The following is a 21,421-nucleotide window of genomic DNA, read 5'->3' as shown; positions in this document are numbered from 1 at the left end:
GGGGGTAGGCTGCGCGGCTCGGCGCGCGCCGGCTATACAAAATCCATAGCCTTGCGCGCGCCGATCCAGGTTTTTAGCAGATACGCGCGGAGCCGCGCGTATCTACTAAAATCCAGCGTACTTTTGTTTGCGCCTGGAGCGCAAACAAAAGTAGGCTATTCGCGCTCCTTTTAAAATCCGCCCCTATGAGCCTAGGGCGTTCTTTGCCATGTTAAATCCTCTTTTTTTTTAAATTCCCAGCTAACCCAGCCATTTCAGGAATAGTCCTTAGCCAGGGGCCATGGGCTGCTGTCCCTCGCTACAAGCAACTGAGTGGAAATGGTAACTTTATATAAAATTAGATGCAGACACCCAAGTCTGGCCAGCGGGTGTCACAAAAGTTTCGACTCTGAACACCAGGGGCACAGCAAGCCCAGCCGCGGCGGCAGCTCGGGGAGCAGAAGCCGGGCTTGGAAATTGAACCCTTGCCAATTCGGATGGTAGTGCCCAGCACTCCCACTGAAACCCCAGGCCCGCCACTGCAGGGGGGGGAGGGGCTTCTTGTAATGGCTTTGGTTGAGTGTAACGCAAGTAGATCGGTGTCTGTGGAAAGCATACGCAGCACTACTGTAGTTTGGTGTCCGTTTTGTGGTATTTTTTTTTTTAATTGTGCCCTTCTGCTGTGGCATGGTTCATTTAACTAATTTTCTGTGAGAAAAAAAAACAACAGGAATTGCTGAGGGGCTGGACTGGGGATTCCCGTGCCGGCCTTAACGGTTTCCTGCCATCTGCAGATCATCTCCCCCCTAATAAAATCTTTCTGCTTGCTCCCTCCTGCTCTCAACATCGTTTCTGACTTCTGTTTGTGTGGCGGGGATTTAATTTCCAGGTAGATTTACAACTTGCAGAAAGTTGAGGGCCTGCTGACACGACGGCATCGCCGCTCGCCACTCCCTCTCTGTCCTAGCAGCTGAAAGGACAGAACGTGAGGCTTCTAGACGATGGCAGCTTAGCCAAACGCAGTGCTGCATCGCCGTGATATTTATAACGGTGCCTAGGTTATCGGAAGGGCAGGGGCCACAGGGGGCTCCCGTGGCCCGACCGAAACCTGCAGAACCGCAGCAGAGCCTGAATCGCCTCGGGCAGGCTGCAAGCCGGTTCACTGGTAGGAGGAGGAGGAGAGCCCGCGGCGCGTCTTCCGCGTGCTCCGCCTCTGCAGCTCCGAGCCCGACACCGCCCAGGACCCTGTACCGCCGAGCAGCAGTCAGGCGGCAGAGGAGGAGGAGGACGACGTGGCCCGTGACGCAACTGGTGTGTGATCAGCGTGGGTGGGGTGGGGAGGGGGAAGAGACCGTGGTGAGCGGGGAGATGAAGCTTGGTCGACTCGGGCTGCCCCGGCTGCATGGCAAGTTTATGAATCTTGCTACTGGCTTGATCCTCCGCCGGAGCCCATGGGAGACAGATCACTGATTATAAGAATATAGTCTGAGGAGCTTGAGAGTGGGATGAGAAAAGGAGATTTGTATTAAAGAGGGAGCATGGGACTTAACCTGGAAGGATTCAGTGCTAAATGCAGCAGGCCCAGTTCTTGAGATATGAGAGAGTGACACCTGTTCTACATTGGTTACCAACTTCAGTTTAAAATTCTGTCTCTGGTTCTTAAAATCTGGTCCACAAATGATCCATCCCATCTGAGAGAGAGTTTGGTCCAGAATAGTCCTGGGTGCTGTTTGCATGCATCGGATGATGGCATGACGAGTGTTCCTGTATTTCCATAAGGAAAAGGAGCTGTTTCTGTTTTCAGCCCTCATCTCATGGACTCGACTTCCGCAGGAATTTGGATGTATAAAGGAGCTCGCTATTTTTTTAGGAGAACCACTGGTTATTCCAGAAGCTTATAACTTACTATGATCACTGTTGTGTCTGTCTAATCCATGGGATTGGACCTGAATATAAAATCTGATCGATTTACAGGGATTTTTTTAAAGAAATTTTTTGTTTTGTTGTAATTTCAAATATTCTTGTAAATTTGTCTTGAGCTTTGTTATAATGAAAGGGAGGTTTTAAATAAAAGCTGCTGCTCCTGATGAAGAGAGAAAATATTTTATGACAAAATAGGAAGCAGACATAGGAATGAGATCCAAAGAGGAGGAGGCAGCAGAATAAAAAAAAACCCAAAACAATACACATTGGGTCTTATGGAATAAAACGCGTCAAAGCTAATTTCCTAGCGTGTAGGCAGATGGACTCAGGACCCAGTGGGTTATGTGCTCTTCTGCTAGCAGATGGGAGATGGAGTCAGATTTCAAAGCTGACATCACCCTAGATATACCCCTGCAGTGACCTCAGCTCTCCAGTATCTCTCCGTCTCCTAGCAGATGCGGACACTATCCCACACGGTGTTAAGAATTACAGCAAAGAAGATAAATTTTACCTTTAAAGAAGATCGAGCCCTGCTCTCCTGCGGTGATACCTAAGGTTCCCGCCCCCAGTTGAGAATTCCTGAGGTGATCTTCGCTATCCCTCAGAGTTGTGCCTTAGTCCAGTAGCCGGCTCTCCGGCGTGTACTTAGCCCCTAGAGTGGCTGAAAGGCAGCGGGAGCATAACCGAGCACAGCGGTGAAGGTAAAGCCCTCTCCTCCCACAGCTGGAGACCGTCCAGGCATGCGATCGGTAAGCGCCGAGACCAGGTAAGCAGAAAAGGTCTCCGGGGCTTGGAGTGCATACAGATTCCATTTTTTCATCCGGCGAGGTAAAAAGGGAGCACTGACGAGTTGAGCAGCCTTGGTTAGGCTAGGCCCCGATCCGGTGCAGAGATCCAGACACGTGGAGACCCTCGGCGCCATCTTCCCTTCTCGACCTGTAGTACATGCGGGGCAGGCCAGACGGCCAATGCGCCCAACTTGTGCACCTCCAGTATAGACGCGCTCGTCTGCACATGCGCATAGTGCTCACGTGCATAACTGCGTGCATGTCGAAGCACATTACCTGTGCGTCTATACACAGAGGCAATGGCACCGGCATCCAAGAAGCTCAGAAGGAATTCTCTTTGCACAGCCTGAACTGGAGTCCTGTCTGTGTCATTGCGAAGAAGCCCAAGGGGTACCAAAGCCTGGTCCCTCACAGTCTGAGGATGGGTCCAGAACTACCACATATGATAGCACCCCGGACCTATGCAACTCCGAAATGGCATCTCCTCAAGAGGGCATTTCAGGGGCTCCTGCTCCAACTCCCCCTGGGGCTAACATGAACCCAGGGGCCTTCTCCTGGTCAGAATTTTTCCAGGGTCTGCAAGCCTTCGTTCAGGCGCAATCAGCCCCGTCTATGACCCAGGTCCAACTCCAGCCAGGATCTCCTGACCCGGCCCTGCTTGGGTGCCACGAGACATGCCTCGCCTCACCAAAAATTTTACTGAGGGACCCGGATACATCAGATGATGATGGTGCCTTACTGGAGGAAGGAGAAATCCCTCCAGGCCTGAAAACATACAGAACAATGCTTCGCTTCTTCCACAAGGAGGAATTACCAGCCCTTGTTTCATAGACCCTGAAGACTCTGGGGATCCCAGGCATGGACTTATGGCGGAACCAAAGAAGAATCCCCATCTTGGTGTCCCTTCGTAAGGCCTCATAATATTTCCTAACGATGGAAACCATCCAGGAGCTGATTGACTTGCAGTGGGGTGCCCCGGAGGCAAGCTTTAAAGGAGGTCGGGGCCTTGGAAACCTTGTACCCTTTGGAACCAGCGACCAAGGAACGCCTGTGTTTCCTGAAGGTGGATGCCATGGTTTGTGCCATCTCGAAGCAAACAACCATCCCCGTGGAGGTACGCTTTCCCTTTATGGCCACTACTTGTCAAGATCATCTGCAAGATAGAACACCACAGGGGACTAGTTCTACTAGTGGCCCCGGATTGGCCAAGATGCCCATGGTATGCAGACATGCAAAGACTCCTTGCGGGGAGCCCTCTGTGCCTACCTCTACACATTGACCTTCTCCAGCAAAGATTCTTCTCAAAGATCCATCTCAATTCTCTCTTACTGTCTGACCCTTGAGGACTCGCCTGAAGCAGCGCGGTTACTCGAAGGCTGTGATTGACACCTGTTCCGCGCGCACAATTTCTCAACCTCTCTGGCATACATGCGGATCTGGAGAATATTCGAAGCCTGGTGCGAGGACCACGGGACATTTCCGTGGACAGCCAAGATCCTCATGACTCTGGAATTTCTACAGGACGGCATGAAGAAAGGGTTGTCACTCAATTCCCTCAAGTTCCAAGTAGCATCCCACCCACGGCTGCCCCCAGAGAAGGAGGACCTCTGAAAGCGAACCGCGAGATTAAACAAATACAAGTAAGCCGTTGCCTACTCCTAGTTCAAGACACCCGCAGTTAGCCCAGTGTCTGCGTTAATTGGTTGAGTGCACTGGCAGTCTCCATTGTTTTGAAATCAGTTGAATCAGTTTAATCAAGTTTAATCAGTTTTAATCAAGTTGTTTAAGCAAGATATACATCCACAATGACTTTTCGAAGAGAATACCGAAGAGGTCACTGCAGGGGTATATCTAGAGTGACGTCAGCTTTGAAATCTGACTCCATCTCCTATCTGCTAGCAGAAGAGGATATAACCCACTTGTCCTGAGTCCATCTGTCTACACCAGGGGTGGGCAATTCCAGTCCTCGAGGGCCGCAAATCTGTTGAGGTTTTAGGATATCCTAATGAATATGCATGACATAGATTTGCATACAACTGAGGAAGAGTGCATACAAATCTCTCTCATGCATATTCATTAGGGATATCCTGAAAACCAGACTGGTTTGTGGCCCTCGAGGACCGGAACTGCCCACCCCTGGTCTACACTAAGGAAAATGAAATTATCAGGTAAGTAATTTCTCCATTTTAGCATGTGCTTGCAAAAAAAGCCAATCACTGAGTGATGCAGAAAAATTTAGGTTTCTCACTGTAAAAAAAAAAAAAAAAAGTTGCACTATTCTTATATGAACTAAATAGCGTGAGCACATTACTTACCAAGGACACCCTGGATAGCCTAAGGCTCCTGCCCGAGCAGGCTCTGTTCTCGCTTCCTCTTGGTTCCTTCTGCCGGCTTCCCCAGGGAAGAGCCAGCCTGGTACGTGGGGGGCTGCTCCTGGGTGCAGAGCGAAGACGCGGGAGAGTCTGTGGGGCTCCAGCTGGATGAGCTCAAAAGCGAGCAGAAAACCAATGCGAGACGGCGTAAACTCAGATCCATCTGCCTTCTGGGTCCGTGGGGAGCAGAAGGCCAGCAAGGAAGTGGGGGGGGGAGCCAGGGAGGAGCCTGGCTGCCCACCGTTCCCAGCACCCCATGCTGCGCGAGCTGCAATGGCCGTGCACCATGTATTTTCCCCCCAGGGGAGGTTATTTAAATTTGATTTGCTCTTATTGGTTTGTTTTCCTTAAGAGTGCAATAATGTAATTTTTGTTTTTGTGCTGAATTGTGCAGAACGATAAACATTACATTTTAAACGATTAACCCCGTAGCCGCCTCCAGGCCTGGAATCCGACCTCGTGAGCCTTCATTCACAGCTACCCAGGGATTTTCTCCCCTGACTTTTTTTTTGTTTTCTTTTGTATCTGCTCCTAAATTACTTTTGTCCAGCGTTTCTCAAGCTGGTCCTGGAGTTTACCCTCCAGCCAGTCTGGCTTTCAGGATATCCACAATGATTATGCATGAGGTAGACTGGCTGAGCAGCAGTCCTCAACGGGCGTGGAAATCCATCTTGAACGCATTCGTTGGGGGGACGTCCCTGTGGCCCTCGTGGACTGGAGGGCGAGTACCACACTGGGCTGAGGGGCTGAGGTTCATGTTACCAAGGCCTCCTTCTGGGAACCCCTGCAGTCATGGGCTCAGAATTCAGCCACTGGGTGTCGGCCACACTCATTCCCCCCCCCCCCCCCGCCCCTTCCCTGCTGACCCAGGGTACCAGAGAGCTGCGCTAGCAATCTGACCCAGGTCCCCTCCTCATGGCCGTATTCAGCAACCGGGCTGGCCCCAGAACAATGCATTTGAATGAAAAAAAACAAAAAACTTTTTTTTTTTTTTTTTTGGATAAACAAGAAAATGTAGATCCCACAGGCTCTGTTTCCCGCTCATGGGAATGTGTGTTTAAGCCCTTTGTTGTGAATCTAGCCAGCGTTCAGTTATGTTCAGTTCAGAGTCGGCAGCCTGGAGTGGGAACAACTGAATCCAATTGACTTCCTGACCCCTCTCTATTTTTGTCCTGTTTCAAAGAACCTCAAGAGCACAGCGAAACCCTTGATGCTGAAAAGCAGGACCTGCCTTTTAAAGTGGCCCCCTCCTCTGCCAATGGTTTGCAGTTGGACTTGGCCAGCCTGCAGATGTTTCTAGTGGCGGGCATTAAACGCATCCTAGGGCCCTGCTGCATAGGACCCGCCAGATACAGATGTGTGCTGGGCTGGTGGGATCTTGATGAGGAAGGCACCAGCAGAATACACTAGCTTTTTGTTATTTTGCTGCTTTCTGTCGAGAAGCACAGGCGTAGAGGAGAGGAGGTTTATCAGACTGTTCCTAAACGTCGGGGGGAGGGTTCTGCAGTATCCCGAGGCACGGGCTCGGGAAGTCCGAGTCGACGCAGCGTCGAGAGGCTGAGCGCCAGGGGTTCTGGCAGCTTCCTGATGTATTGCCGTTCGGGCCGGTGCTGTTTCAGCAAGGCGGCTTCTCCGATGACCCAGTCCAGCACACGCTTGGGATGGCGGCGAGAGTATCCGGATCAGCGCGGGGCAAAACGCTTCCTGTAAGAGAAGGCCGTTCGGCGACTGCCGGGATTGCAGGATGTTTTAACGTTGGATTCCTTGTCTTACCTCTGTTTGCTTTACAGTCCATCTTTAAAGCCGCTGGCACTAGAAACGTTATTTTGGTAATCCTTCTTTTAAGGTGAATTGGGGCCCTGATGTTATGCTCTCTTCATAACATCACGCAGACGTCACCCCGATTCAGATTAAAGATAACTTTTATTTTTATTTTATTTCTCAGCTTTTCTGTGGCGCCCAACAGAAGAACTGGTCAGAGTGGTTTACGCCATCATAAAACCATATACAATCGTATAAAACGAAAAACGAAACCTCAATTTTAAAACGCCTCATCCATTAAAATCATTTTGCTTTTTCAAGCCATGCCTTTATACCTTTACGTTTTTGTTTTTTTCCCTGAAGGATAAATAATTCCTTTCCAACCTGATTTCCAGTGGTGGCTGAATTCCTACGTTCTGGCCCACAAATTGAAAACATCTTCCTATGAAAAGCCTAACTTAAAGAAAACTGGATTTAGTGAAGCAGATTTAAAAAAAAGATAAAAAAACCCAAAGATTAAAACCAAAAAAACAAAGATATAAAAAAAACAAAACAAAAAAAACATGTAAAACTTTAGGAAATGAGGGCTTTACATAAGGGCACCTCGGAATAACACCAAGGCGAAGGCCGGTCGACTGGCCCGGAATTAGGAGGCACGTCAGGCTTCTGCCGCACCACCAGCCACTCCTTTAGGTACAGGGGGTGTCCGGGGGCCCTCTAGACAACCAGGGTTTTTGATTCCTGTGGGGGGGGGGGGCACGGGAACCCCACTAGACCCCAAGGGTTATGGAATACGTTTGAGAGTTTGGGTGGGAGGGCGGGGGTTGATACGGGGGGGATGTTTGGTTAGGATGGGGGTGATTTTTTTTTTAATCAAAAGGGGAGGGGTTTGGGGAGCGGGGCGTCGCCATGTAAGCAATTTTTAGATTTTTGAAACGTTTTTAGGCAGTGCCGCCCTTAGATGGGGTGGGTGGGGGTTTCACAGGACCCCCCAGGGTGTTTTTGGCTCATTGGGAGAAGGGGGGGGCTTGAGCCGCTTAGGCTTTTTCCCCAAGGATATCGGGATGCACGTTGGGCTCCCGAAATCCCTGGGCTCAGATAGCTACGACTCCTTGACATGCATCACAGTAACGTGACCGCCTTGTTTTGTCATTGGCCGCATTATTGTATCTGCGTTGGCCTGCCTGTGCATTAGCTGCTTTGAATGCATTAGTTAATTTTATGCATGCAAATGTATTCAAAACAGCTAACTTCAGCAGGGACAGAATTTGGGGGGGGAACCGCGCAGTGTTGCTGCGAGATTGGTCTATCTTAATCGCACGATAAAAGCTGTTTTCCCTGCGTTATACCCGTATCGCGGCTCAGTAAATCTACCTGTTAGACTGTAAGCTCTCTGGGGGGCAGGGAAATATGCGCAGTGCTTGAATTGTAATTCACCTTAGCTCACGTTTGGAAAAGGTGAGTAATTACATCTAAAAAAAAAGTAAAATAAAAAAAAAATAAAAAAAATAGTGGTAGAGTCTGATTGCTAAGCCTGGCTGATCCTTAAAGGGGAAACAGATTGTAAAGTATTACAGCTGTGACCTGAACATGTACTTATTTGCATTTCTGATTTTTTTTTTTTTTTTTAAAGATGGAGAAACAGAAACGAATGGAACGAATAAAGCAGAAGAGGGCGCAACTCCAAGAGTTACTGCTGCAGGTGAATGGGTTTGCATTCTTGGCTTCTCTCATAAATATGAAGTGGGGAGGTAGATATACTCTTTTTTTTTTTTTTTACCTGCTCTGTTTGGACTTTCAGCTTAGAAGGAACCAGGCCGGGATGTGGCCCCAAGAGCTACCCAAGGATTCCACCTCCCCAAACTCATTTTAGTCTGGTCATTGTAGCCACAATCCTCTGCTGAGGGCCGTTCACCAGAACTACTTCTGGTATCCTAAATCTGACCACTAGATGTCACCATTGTGCAGTGACTATGCCCCCCCCCCCCCCCAACTCCCTTCTCTGCAGAATCCCCAGCCCCTGCCTATCTGGAGGGCAGAAGACCCGGTCCAGGAATCGAACCCAGGTCCTTTTACATGGCAGTGCACGGGGCCATCTGGCCGGCTTCCGTCTGCTGTCATGCAAAAAAATAAACTGCAAAAAACAATACCGCCTCTTCTTAACACCCCCCTATGAACAGAATCACAAAAAGACAAACAATGGAGTGTAATGCCTTGTATGTCCAAGTTAGGCAATCGCCACAATTACGGCTCTACCTAGAAAACTTTATTATATTGTTATGATGTAAACAACTTGAATGAATGTATTGATGTTTTTCGCTTTTTTTTTTTTTTTTTTACTTTTTTATATATGCAAATACAAAAGTCTCTTGGCCGTTTACTTTTACATGTTTTACATTTCTTTTCCAAAAGCACTCTCTCTCGATGTTATTTTCGTGGCTGTGGTAGCTTGTTTATGTGCGTGAAGAGACGCCGTCAGACACAGAAAGGTGGCGGCCGTATGAAAGAGAGAACGCCGGCATACGCTCTCTCTACCCCTGAAGCAGGCGATTCATGTCGAAACGCTGGCAGTGTCAGGCACCAAGAGTTGGGAAACGGGCAGGAAATAGAGATATGAGAGACTGCATTCTCCCCAGTTAAAGATAAGCGCTTGCTTTGATTTCCTGCCACGAAAATAATAACGTCAAGAGAGAGTGCTTTTGGAAAAGAAATGTAAAAATAAACTGACGCGACTTTTTTTTTTTTTATTTTCATATATAAAAATGTCAGAGAAATTGAAAAACGGATCACTAAATTCATTCAGGTTGTTTACATCATTAATGGTATATAAAGTTTTCTAGGTACAGCCGTGAGTGTGGCGATTGCCTGACTTGGAGATACCGGAAATTAGAGGCGTGAACACCCCATTCTTTGTCTTTTTGTGATGCAAAAAGTAAAAACAAAGCATGTGTAGCCCTTCTCAGTTATAGAGACCAACATAAACAAACATGCTTAGATTTGCCATCCAAATAAATAAGGGGGAAACTTTTTTTTCATTTTTTCATCCAAATGCATACAGCAAAACCTGGATGAAATGTACATAAACATGCCTGGACTTCAAGAGACTGAAAAAAAAAATATTTTCTGTGATAGAAAGCTACCACTTTATTGTCTTTCTTACGTTTGATTCCACTCCATATGCTGCTGTTAGCCTGCGGATGGAATATATATATATTTTTAAAATATCTACCAGCATGTCTAGCATATTCCACAGCTGAGCACGCCTATAGAATCGAGCAAACGAAACCTCCCTGGGTCACTGATCTGAACAATGCCGTTTTTAGCTTCCAGAGCTGGGGATGGCAGCGCGCACCGCAGGAAACACAATAATGCAGTTTGTTTCATTCAATCAGATAAACCTGGAGCGGAATGGGATCTTACAATTCAGCCTCAGCAAAAAAAAAAAAAATGCCAACTAAAACATAGGCTGGAATTTCAAAAAGAACTATTCCCTGTACGTACCCGGATCAGTCCAGACTCCTGGGTTTTGCCCCCCCCTCTAGCAGATGGAGACAGAAGTTTACAAACAAAACTCCGCCTATATCTAGGCTGGTGCCACCTACAGTCTGGCAGTCTTCTTCTGTCTCCTAGCAGGTGGAGAGGGTGCAAAACCTGCAGTCTGAGCTAGAGGCCTAGTTTAAAAAAAAAAAAAAAGGTGATTGGTTAGAGAGGGTGTTTTTAGGTTGTAGAGTGTTTTTTCCTTGACGCTGGGACCGCAGTGGGGTGCCTGCAGGTCCGAGCCTGTCTCCTCCCGGGGGGGTGAGGTCCCGCAGGGGCTTTTCCTCCGGGGAGTGGAGCGCGCTGAGGGTGGGCTGAGGGCCCTTGCCAGCGTTCTAGCCTGGGGGTGAAACCGGGGAGCTCGGTTCACTTCCCCCAGGTGGTCCCGGAGCCGGCGGCGAACGGTAAAAAAAAAAAAAAAAACCCAACTTTTGTTGGTCTTTCTTGCCTGTCTCTCTTTTCTCTCCCGGTTCGGGCTCGTTTGCGTGCGGGGGAGGGGGAGCGGCGCCGCGGGTGGTGTTTGATTTTTTTTTTTTTTCTGTCTTGTTTCGGCTCCTTCTCTGTGGAGCATGCCGCGGCGTTCAGTGTGCAGGGCCTGCGGGGCGGCCCGTCGCCTTTCCCGGGACAGCCTTTGTTCCGGCTGTGTCTCGGGCGGCGAGGGCGTTTCGGCGGGACCCGGTTCGCGGCAACCGGAGGCTTCGGGACACAGATCGGGGGCAGTAGGTCCGTTCCCGCGGAGCGCGGGAACGGGCGCCATTTTGGAGGCAGCGATTTCGGCGGGAAAATCCGCCATCTTGGGCTCGGCGGGGCCTGGCTGCGCGGCGCCACCGTCGCCGGGGGGAGCGGAGGACGCTCCTCCTGCACTGTCCCCACAGTGGAGGGTTTCCGAGGGGGACCAGTCTCCGGCGGTGAGCGATCCGGAGGAGGATCCGGATCGCAGCTCGTCTGACTCCTTCTCCTCGGAGTTTGTTCTGGTCATGCATAGGGCTTTTAAAGCTAGCAGGCAGGCCAGGAAAAGATCGCGGGGAGCGCCGGATTCGGGGCGGGGGCCGGAGCCTAAACGGAGCACCAGGCCCTCTCCTGTCTCGGATCCCCCGGGGGGAGCACGCCCGCTCCGTTTGGGGGCTCCGCGGGGGGATGCCGAGACGGACTCCGAATTTGGGGATCTGGAGGAGCCGGATCCACAAGCGCAACCGCGTGGCGTTGACGGGGAGGAGGATCAGGCAGCTAGTGAGTCGAGTGGTCTCCGCGCGTCGGATGGCGATGACCCTAAGGTGGTGCGTTTATTTAGGCGCGACGAATTAGCGCCGCTGATCCCGGCGATCCTCGGTGAGTTGACGATAGACTTGCCACGGCCGGAGTCGCGCCTCGGACGCACAGACCCCGTCGTGTTGGGGCTGAGGGGACCACCGAAGGCTTTTCCATTGCATTTTTCGGTGTCCGATTTGCTTTTTAAGGAGTGGGACACTCCGGATTTGGGGTTGAAGGTGGCTAAGGCCATGGACAAGCTTTATCCCCTGACGGAGGACGCGCTCGAGCTCCTTAAGATTCCGAAGCTGGACTCTGCGGTGGCGGCGGTCACCAAGAGGACTACCATCCCGGTAACGGGAGGGACGGCACTCAAGGATTTGCAGGATCGTAAGCTGGAGGTGCAGCTTAAGAAAATTTTTGAAGTCTCTGCGCTTGGAGTACGAGCAGCGATCTGTAGCGGTTTCTCTCTCCGTGCGGGGCTCAGGTGGGCCCAGCAGCTTTCGGCTAACGAAGGTTTATCGCCGGAGGAAGCGCAGCAGGCGGCTCGGTTGGAGGCAGTGATTGCCTATAGCGCGGATGCCTTTCATGATTTGCTCCGTTCTTCGGCACGGGCGATGGTCTCGGCGGTTTCGGCTCGGCGTTTGTTATGGCTCCGCCATTGGGCGGCGGACGTTTCGTCAAAGGCTCGTTTAGGCTCACTGCCCTTTAAGGGGAAGTTACTTTTTGGTAAGGAGCTGGAGGATTTGATTGAGTCTTTGGGCGAGAACAAGATCCATCGTTTGCCGGAGGACAGGCCGCGTCGGGGGACACCGGCCACGCGGGGTAGATTCCGTGGGGGTCGGCGGCCCCGTAATGCGCGAGGGGCGGTCTCGTCTTTTCGCCACAATGCGGCTAGGCAGCAGGCGTACACGCAGTCCTTTCGAGGGCGCCGGTTCGGTAGACCCGGGACCGGGTCCGGAACTCCGGGCGGGAAACTGCCACAATGATGGGCTGCCGGCCCACTCCCCGGTGCCGGTGATCGGCGGCAGGCTGATGCAGTTTGCCGGGGAGTGGGCCAAAATCACGTCGGATCAGTGGGTGCTGGACGTGATAAATCGCGGCTACGCGTTAGATTTTGCACGGCGGCCCCCGCCTTGTTTCATGGTGTCGCCCGGCGGTTTTTCCGAGAAGCGGCTGGCGTTGCGGGGCACGATCCGACATCTGCTAGCCCTGGGCGCGATCGTACCCGTACCGTTCCACGAGCTACGCACCGGCAGGTATTCCATTTACTTTCTGGTACCAAAAAAAGAGGGCACGTTTCGTCCGATTCTCGACCTCAAGGGCGTCAACAGGTGCTTGCGGATCCCCAGGTTTCGCATGGAGACTCTACTGTCGGTCATCGCGTCCGTGAGGCAAGGGGAGTTTCTCGCTTCTCTGGATCTCACGGAGGCGTATCTTCACATCGGGATCTGCGCGGATCACCAGCGCTACCTTCGATTTGCGGTGTTGGGACAGCATTTTCAGTTTCAAGCACTACCATTCGGGCTGGCGACAGCCCCGCGGACCTTTACAAAGATCATGGTTGTGGTGGCTGCTCATCTTCGCAAGGAGGGGTGTCTGGTTCATCCGTATCTGGACGATTGGTTGATTCGGGCGAAGTCCGAGCGTCTCTGTCGGTTGGCGGTTCGGCGAGTGATCGAGTTGTTGGAGAGTCTCGGCTGGGTGATCAATCGAGCCAAGAGCCGGCTAGAACCGTCGCAATCCCTGGAGTTTTTGGGGGCTTTGTTCGACACGCGTCAGGGCATGGTTTATTTGACGCAGGAGCGCAGAATCAAACTGCAGTGTCAAGCCAGGCGTTTGTTGAACAAGCCCATGCCGGTTGTCTGGGACTATCTACAAATGGTAGGGTCTATGACGTCCACGCGGGAATTGGTTCCTTGGGCGTTCGCGCATATGCGACCGTTACAATTGGCCTTACTCTCCCGCTGGAACCCGGTGTCGGAACAGTTTCAGCTGCCGTTACCGCTGCCACGTTCGGCCCGTGCCAGCATGGCCTGGTGGCTCTGTCACAACAACTTGACCAAAGGCATTTCGCTGGCTCTGCCCTCGTGGATGGTGGTCACCACAGACGCCAGTCTGTACGGCTGGGGCGCGGTGTGTCTCCGGAGCTCGGTGCAGGGCGTATGGTCCTCGACGGAGGCGGCGTGGTCCATCAATCGGCTGGAGACCAGGGCGGTGAGGTTCGCCCTGCGGGAGTTCCTGCCGTTGGTTCGCGGTCAGGCGGTCAGGATTCTGTCGGACAATGCGACAACGGTAGCGTACATCAACCGGCAGGGCGGCACCAGAAGCCTGCCGGTGGCCGCCGAGGCGCAGCAGTTGATGGCTTGGGCCGAGCGGCATCTGCAATGCATTGCGGCGTCGCATATTGCGGGCGTGGGAAAACGTCCAGGCGGACTTTCTGAGTCGACATCGGCTGGATCCAGGCGAATGGGAACTCGCGGACGTGGCGTTTCGAAGCATTTGTGCCAGGTGGGGAACACCTGTGCTAGACCTGATGGCGACGTTCAAAAATGCCAAAGCGCCGCGGTTTTTTGCCCATCGCCGGGAGACGGGGGCGGAGGGAGTCGACGCCCTCGCGTTGCCTTGGCCGACAGGGGTGCTCCTCTATGTGTTTCCTCCGTGGCCCCTCATCGGTCGGACGCTGAGGCGCATCGAACTTCACCCGTCGCCCGTGATTCTAGTCGCACCCGAGTGGCCGCGGCGGCCGTGGTTCGCGGATCTTCAGAACTTGGCGCTGGGGCCTCCCCTGCGGTTTCTGTATGTGCCGGACCTGCTACATCAGGGGCCCGTTTGTTTCGACCAGGTCGAATGCTTCTGTCTAGCGGCATGGCTTTTGAGAGGCGTAGGTTGAAGAAACGGGGTTATTCTGATGCGGTGGTCACAACGCTGTTACGGTCGCGCAAGCCTTCCACATCTCTGGCGTATGTGCGAGTATGGACGATCTTTGAGACATGGTGCCTGGCACAGGTTATTCGGCCTACGCGGGCCTCGGTGCCAGAGGTGTTGCTTTTCCTCCAGGATGGTTTGGCGAAAGGCTTGTCTTGCAGTTCGCTTAGGGTGCAAGTGGCGGCACTTGCCTTGCTGCGCGGGCAGGTCCACGGGGTGGCGTTGTCTGCGCACCCGGACGTCGTTCGTTTCCTCCGGGGCGCTAAGCTTTTACGTCCTCCGTTCCGTTCTCCGTGTCCTTCGTGGAGTTTGAATCTGGTGCTGAAGGCCTTATGTTCCGCTCCCTTCGAGCCTATCCGCGGAGCTACAGTGAAAGACTTGACACTGAAGGTGGTTTTTCTGGTGGCTGTGGCGTCGGCGAGGAGGGTGTCGGAGCTTCAAGCCTTGTCTTGTCGGGAACCTTTCTTGAGGATTACGGATTCGGGGGTGTCGCTTCGTACGGTGCCTTCCTTCTTGCCTAAGGTGGTCTCGGCTTTTCATCTCAACCAGTCGGTGGAGTTGCCTGCGTTTTCTGAGGCCGATAAGTCGCTTCCGAATTATCGAGATTTGCGGCGGCTAGACGTGAGGAGAGCCCTTTTAGGTTATCTAGAGGTGACGAACCCCTTTCGGAGATCGGATCATCTTTTTGTCTTGTGGGGCGGTCCTCGACGCGGTCAGGCGGCTTCCAAGACTACCATTGCGCGCTGGTTGAAGGAGGCCATTGGTTCCGCATATCTGCTGCAGGGCAAGTCTGTTCCGGTGGGGCTTAAGGCTCATTCTACGCGTTCTCAGGCTGCCTCCTGGGCGGAGTGCAGTCAGGTTTCGGCGGAAGACATTTGTAAAGCGGCAACTTGGAAGTCGTTGCATACCTTTGCTCGTCATTATCGCCTTGATGTGCGTGCACCGGGTACCGGCGGTTTCGGGGCAGGGGTGCTCAGAGCGGGACTCTCCGGATCCCACCCTAGTTAAGGTAGCTCTGGTACATCCCAGGAGTCTGGACTGATCCGGGTACGTACAGGGAAAAGAAAATTAGGTCTTACCTTAGTTAATTTTCGTTCCTGTAGTACCACGGATCAGTCCAGAATCCCGCCCGGCGAGTCTACTGTTCGGTATGAGAATCCGGTCTGCGGACGGTATGGTTTCTTTCTGTCCATTCTGTCTCTATTGTCTCTTTTCTTCGTTATCGATGGCTCTGGTTCTGGTCCCATTTGGGGGATAGTTGAGCAGTTAGTTTGGTTGGTAGGTTCCTGTATATAGTTCGTTTGTAGTGATTTTGGGGGCTTCATCTGCTTTGACATTAAGTAAGACTGCCAGACTGTAGGTGGCACCAGCCTAGATATAGGCGGAGTTTTGTTTGTAAACTTCTGTCTCCATCTGCTAGAGGGGGGGCAAAACCCAGGAGTCTGGACTGATCCGTGGTACTACAGGAACGAAAATTAACTAAGGTAAGACCTAATTTTCTTTTAGCATGTGCCTGCCTCAGCTCAGAATAAAAAATACAGCAAGCGTTTATTCCAGTGGCTTTAGGGACATTTCTACAGACTTTCAAATAGAAACATGACTGCAGGAAAAGACCGCACAGCCCATCCAGCCTGCCCTACTAATTCAGCTTTACAATTCTCCTCACTCCCTCGAAGATCCCCCTGTATTTATCCCATTTTATTTATCGTTCTTAATATCCCGCTTGTTAAACATGTTATCCCGTGCTTTCTTGAATTCACGCACTGTTTTGGTCTCCACCACCTCCCCTGGGAGGCTGTTCCAGGCACCCACCCACCCTTTCTATAAAGAAATATTTCCTAAGAGTACACCTGAGTCCCACCCCCTTTCAACCTCATCTCATGACCCTCTCTCGTTCTAGAGCCTCCTTTCCGTTGAAAAAGGCTCACCCTCCTGTGCATGGAAACCTTGGAGATGTTTGAACGTCTCTACCTTAGCTCCTCTGTCTCGCCTTTCTTCTAGGGTGTACATGTTTAGATCTTTCCCCATCTGCTTTAGAACAAAGTCTGTCCCCCATCTGCTTTAGAACAAAGACCACTGACCATTTTAGTAGCCGCCCTCTGGACTGACGCCATCCTGTTTCTATCCTTTGGAAGGTGCGGTCTCCAGAATTGTACACAGTGTCCCAAATGAGATAACATCAGAGACCTATACAGGGGCAATATCACCTCCCTTTTTCTGGTGACCATGCCTCTCCCTATGCAGCCAAGCATCTTTCTGGCTTTTGCTGACACTTTATCCGCCTGTTTTGGCCACTTAGGATCATCAGATAACAGTTACACCTCCAATACTGTACCTATCTAGTCTGCTCATCTCCACAATCCCCGGCATGCCCTCGGAAATCCCCTGTGCTTGTCCCATGCATTCTTGAATTTAGTTACTGTCCTTGTCTCTTCCACTTCCATAGGGAGACTGTTCCATGCATCCCGCATCTTGGACGCTCTCTTGAATAGTGTTAACCCATTTTACCAGAATGAAAGTTACGCTGGCAAGGTTGCCCTCATCTTAGAGCACCCGTGGAGTTGAGTGGTTGTAAGCGGGTGGGTGGAAAGTTTTTCTTGGTTGTATTACAATGCATTCAAACAGTTCCTGAACGTATTGTCATTCTCTTCTCTTTTAGTCACTCAATATTGCTTCTCATTCATATAATGCTAAAGAATACTGGCAATCCAGCAAGATGAAACAAAATGTTTATAATAACTAAGCAGATAACTAAAGATGATAAAATGTGGGCTTGTGCTTTCAGACATGACTGTGAGTGGACTTTATTCAGTATTTGGAACAGAGTGCCATACCTTTTTCTTTAATTGCAGCCTGATGGCATAAAATGACCTAATGTCTGAAGGAGGATCTCCGAGCCCTAGTCTTCCGTACTAGAATTAGACCAAACTCCTCTAATTACTGAGGGGTTTCCTTACCGTATGCATCCAGCTAGAAGCATGACCTCATCCAGAGATGACTTGGCCAATTATACTTCATTCCCTCATAGCCTTTTATTAAAACGATTTTCTTGTAAAGCACATCTGTCCACAGAAGGATGGAGCTCATAGAGAGTCTGATGAAGCCGACTTCATGTAAAGTGAGGACATGCACTTGCAGGTAGCAGTCAGTCTTATCTAGCACAGGGACCTCCTGGAATTACAAGACGCCTTTAAAAATCTTGTTTCCTCCACTGTACTGCCAGCAAAACTGTTTTAAAAACAGAATCTGATTTTGGTTTTTTGTTTGTTGGTTTTTGTCTTTAATGTTCACAACTAAGCCATACATAATGTGGGGGAGTACTTTGAACTCTCTTGGTTGGAGAGAGAAAGCCAATCCTTAGGGGGTGAGACGGGGGTTTTCCGCACACGTTTTCCCTACTACCATTGGATACAGCAGCAACAGAAGTTGTGTGTGAACAGGGGCATCATTAGGAGCTCAGCAGCCCTCATTCCCCTTCCAAGACCCCTCCCCTTTGAAGGTTTGTAAAGTGAACAATCAAGATTAATCTGTAGGTTACAAATATGTCTATTGATTCAGATGATTGAGAAGAGAATTTGAATTAATGCATTGGTATGTCCGTCTGTGAATGCAACTGTAGAGTACATCTCAGAATTCGGGACTTGGCGCTTACATGTTAGTAGGGTTAAGATGGCAAAGTGAATCCGTAACCCTATTCCAAGATTACCACCTTGTCTTTGAGGCCCACCTAATCAGTCTGTAATGAATTTATCATGAGATAATTTGGCATACATTGGAGACCCAATGTCAATCCTGAAAACCCAACTGGCTAGGTGTGCCTCCAGGAGGGGATTGGGAAACTTTTATAACAAGAAGGGTACTGGTCTATAACTCTTTTGAGGCAAACCTTTTCCAATGGAAAGTAAGTTCTGGAACATGGGGGCATGATATGGTGCTCCAAAGCAGGTAGGCTAAAGACCAGCATCTGAAGAGATATTTTTTCACAGAAAGGGTGGTGGATACCTGGAATGCCCTCCCGGTGGAGGTACCAGAATTGACGAAGGCATGGGATAAACAGCGAGGATCTCCAGGATGGTAGTGAGGCACTGGGTTGACATGCATGGAGAGGCCATTACTAACTTAAACAGAAGGCATGAGGGCATCCTGCACAGAGCCACCATTACAACCCTGAAAAATCTTGCTGGGCAGACTGGATGGGCCGTTTTTCTGCAGCCATTTTCTGTGTTACTGTATTACATTTCTTTGAAATAATGTTTTTTTCTCTCTTACTACTTTTGCAGCAAATAGCTTTTAAAAACCTTGTACAGAGAAATCAACAAAATGAACAACAGAACCCAGGCGTTCCTGCCCTGAACTCGACAATTCAACTGCCTTTCATCATAGTGAACACCAGCAAGAGAACAGTTATAGACTGCAGTATCTCAAGTGACAAGTAAGTGAAGTGAAATGAGAACAAAGTGGTACAGAGTTGGGCTAACAGGTCTGTGTGACCAATTATTTGCATTTCGTCAAGCTCGGCTTTGAGGCAGGGGACATTCCATGTCTGCTTATGTTCTTCTTATGTTCTTATGCTTCTGGGCTCTTGAGAGGCCGCGAGACAAGTAGAATAACAGCAAGAGAAAAGTGACAATTATATATATATTATTGTCATAACAGAAAAGCATTCTTAGTACCCCGACTGTTCACCTGATTAATCCACTCTATATATCAAAGCACGAATATTTATAGCTAGCTTGCAAAACCTGTGTCTGCCTAGCCAGGCGAGCCCCTTATCTGCACCTACAACTATTCCTTCTCCCAATGAGCAATTCCATTGTTCTCACAAAAAGGTTTTACTTCTTATCTCTGAAGCAAGCACAAATGTTGCTTCTACGGTTGTCCAAAGCCATTTATTTGTACTAATGTAAAATGGATGAGCACGTCCTAGAAATGAATTCTGAATTACTCCCTAGGCCTTGACCTATGTACGAAAGCAGGCCGTACTGTGCTCCTTTCTTGGGGGACTGACACAGACCTCTCTGCCATCTCTTGATTTATGTTCCTCGTGTAGGAAATTTTCCTCCTCGTGATGCTTTTCTCAGGTTCGCGCATGCCCGGAAACCAAAGGAGTAAGCCTCATCAGCCACCAAGTCAAAACTGCGATTGTTTTTTAACTGGTCCAAAGGAGAAAACTGGCCATGCTAACCGTATTCTAAAGACTCTCTCCATAGGAGTGAGGCTGAAATTTATTACAAACCATTGATCTCTTGTAATTGTAATCTGAGGAGTCTGGGAAGGATGCAGATTGCACCTTCTAGAAATTCCTCCAAATTACCCCTTTCCAAAAGGCATGCAGGCCCACTGTCCAGTAGGATCTATTGAGGTAGGAAATCTCCCTCATTTGTATCTGTTTCATTGCAGGCAAAAATGTATTTGGGGGGGGGGGGGGGAGCATTTATTCCATGCAGTTTCTAGTCCACAAAAAAAACCTGGAGATTCAGACTCACCCTAGACTGCAGGGACCTGAACTTCTACCTGAAAAGGGAAAAGTTCAAGATTGCTTCCCTAAATACCATTCTTCCCCCTCCTAAATCAAGATCAGTTATGTTCTCTGGACCGAAAGGAAGACTGCATCTTCATAGTGATCCATCCCAGTCTCAAGAAGTATCTTAAATCCGTGATGGGGTACATAGGACACTGTCTGCCTTTCTAAACTGGTTCTAGCTCCTCGAACATTCACATGCCTTGTATTTGTGGCGTCCTTACAGTGACTTGGAAGTGCGTATGTTTTCCTATATGGGCGACTGGAATTTAAGATGGGGGTCAAAGATAATTCCTTATTACACCCAGGTTTCTTGATTAGTTTTGTCATATCCTGTTTCTGTCCATCACACCAGTGGAATTCATGTAGGCTCTGGTAAAGTGTTCTGTCTAGCAGACACTACTTAAATTCTAGTAGTGGTTCATCTGTTTTGCCAATCAGAAAACCCACAATATTGACCTCAGCAAGGTCAATGAATTAGTCAATAGGTAGTTCATGTTGAGAATACTGGGCCTCATAGACACAACAGTGTAAGTTACCTACATCGTCATGCCTTCAGATGACAAAAAGAAAAAAAAAACCCAATTTTCACAAATGGGATAAGAGACCTTCATAAAATCAGTGGAGCATTGTAACTTGTGCTTAACAGTCACTCGGCCGCTGTAATACTTTAGTGATCTTTGTAATCGTTGGTCTCCAACACACAAACCTTTTTGAGATACATTTTTAACATTGAATTTTTAGCATTGCAGTTAAAATAAGCAAGAGGCAGATAACTTATGAATGTGAGGTACTTGCAAATTTTAACTGAAGAATCCCCCACATTCAGTTCAAAAACCAGCTTGATGCGATACGCATTTCGATGCTTCATCAGGGGCTAAGCTCCTAAATAGTGCATGCGGTTCTGAAATGGCTGTGCCTTCCAGCTTAGTAAGTGCCCGACTGGTGTTAACTCTTTAGAATAGGCTTCCCAGAGCCCACGACCACAGAGTCTGCATTCAGGTCACAAACTGAGGGAAATACCAACAGCACCGGACTGTAATCTGCTTTGAAAGGTGAAATATAAATCACATAAAACAAATTTGTTTTAACCAAGGGCCTGCCCTTCCACATGTCAGGCCATCCAATAATACGGTGGATGTGTCCAGTCATCTGATTAAGTCCTTCCAGGAAAGAGATTCCTCATAAACCTTCTGCACACTCTAAGGTCCTTCGGAAACCCGGGGGCCAACAGAATTCTTGCTTTTGTTTAAAAACCCTGACAGTTTAAGAGTTGTTAGCAGGGCAACAGGGATCGCACATCTCATTGATGATCAACAAAAAGCCATTCACTTGGGTCTTAACTTTGCCTGTTGCTTACTGCT

General features: G+C 49.7%; 1 protein-coding gene across 3 annotated transcripts in view; it reads left to right on the top strand.

Annotated features, from left to right (window-relative positions):
* Window positions 1-21,421, top strand: part of TFDP2 (transcription factor Dp-2) — a 145,630-nt gene that overhangs the window by 93,515 nt on the left and 30,694 nt on the right. For all 3 annotated transcript variants that reach the window (XM_029616366.1, XM_029616365.1, XM_029616364.1), the window contains exons 7-8: window positions 8,457-8,525; window positions 18,817-18,968. In XM_029616366.1, coding sequence (XP_029472226.1) covers window positions 8,457-8,525; window positions 18,817-18,968 — 221 coding nt within the window. The remainder of the gene's footprint in view (window positions 1-8,456; window positions 8,526-18,816; window positions 18,969-21,421) is intronic.

This window comes from Rhinatrema bivittatum, chromosome 9, assembly GCF_901001135.1.
Source record: "Rhinatrema bivittatum chromosome 9, aRhiBiv1.1, whole genome shotgun sequence".
NCBI lineage: Eukaryota > Metazoa > Chordata > Amphibia > Gymnophiona > Rhinatrematidae > Rhinatrema > Rhinatrema bivittatum.
This window is presented reverse-complemented; position numbering and strand designations above follow the sequence as displayed.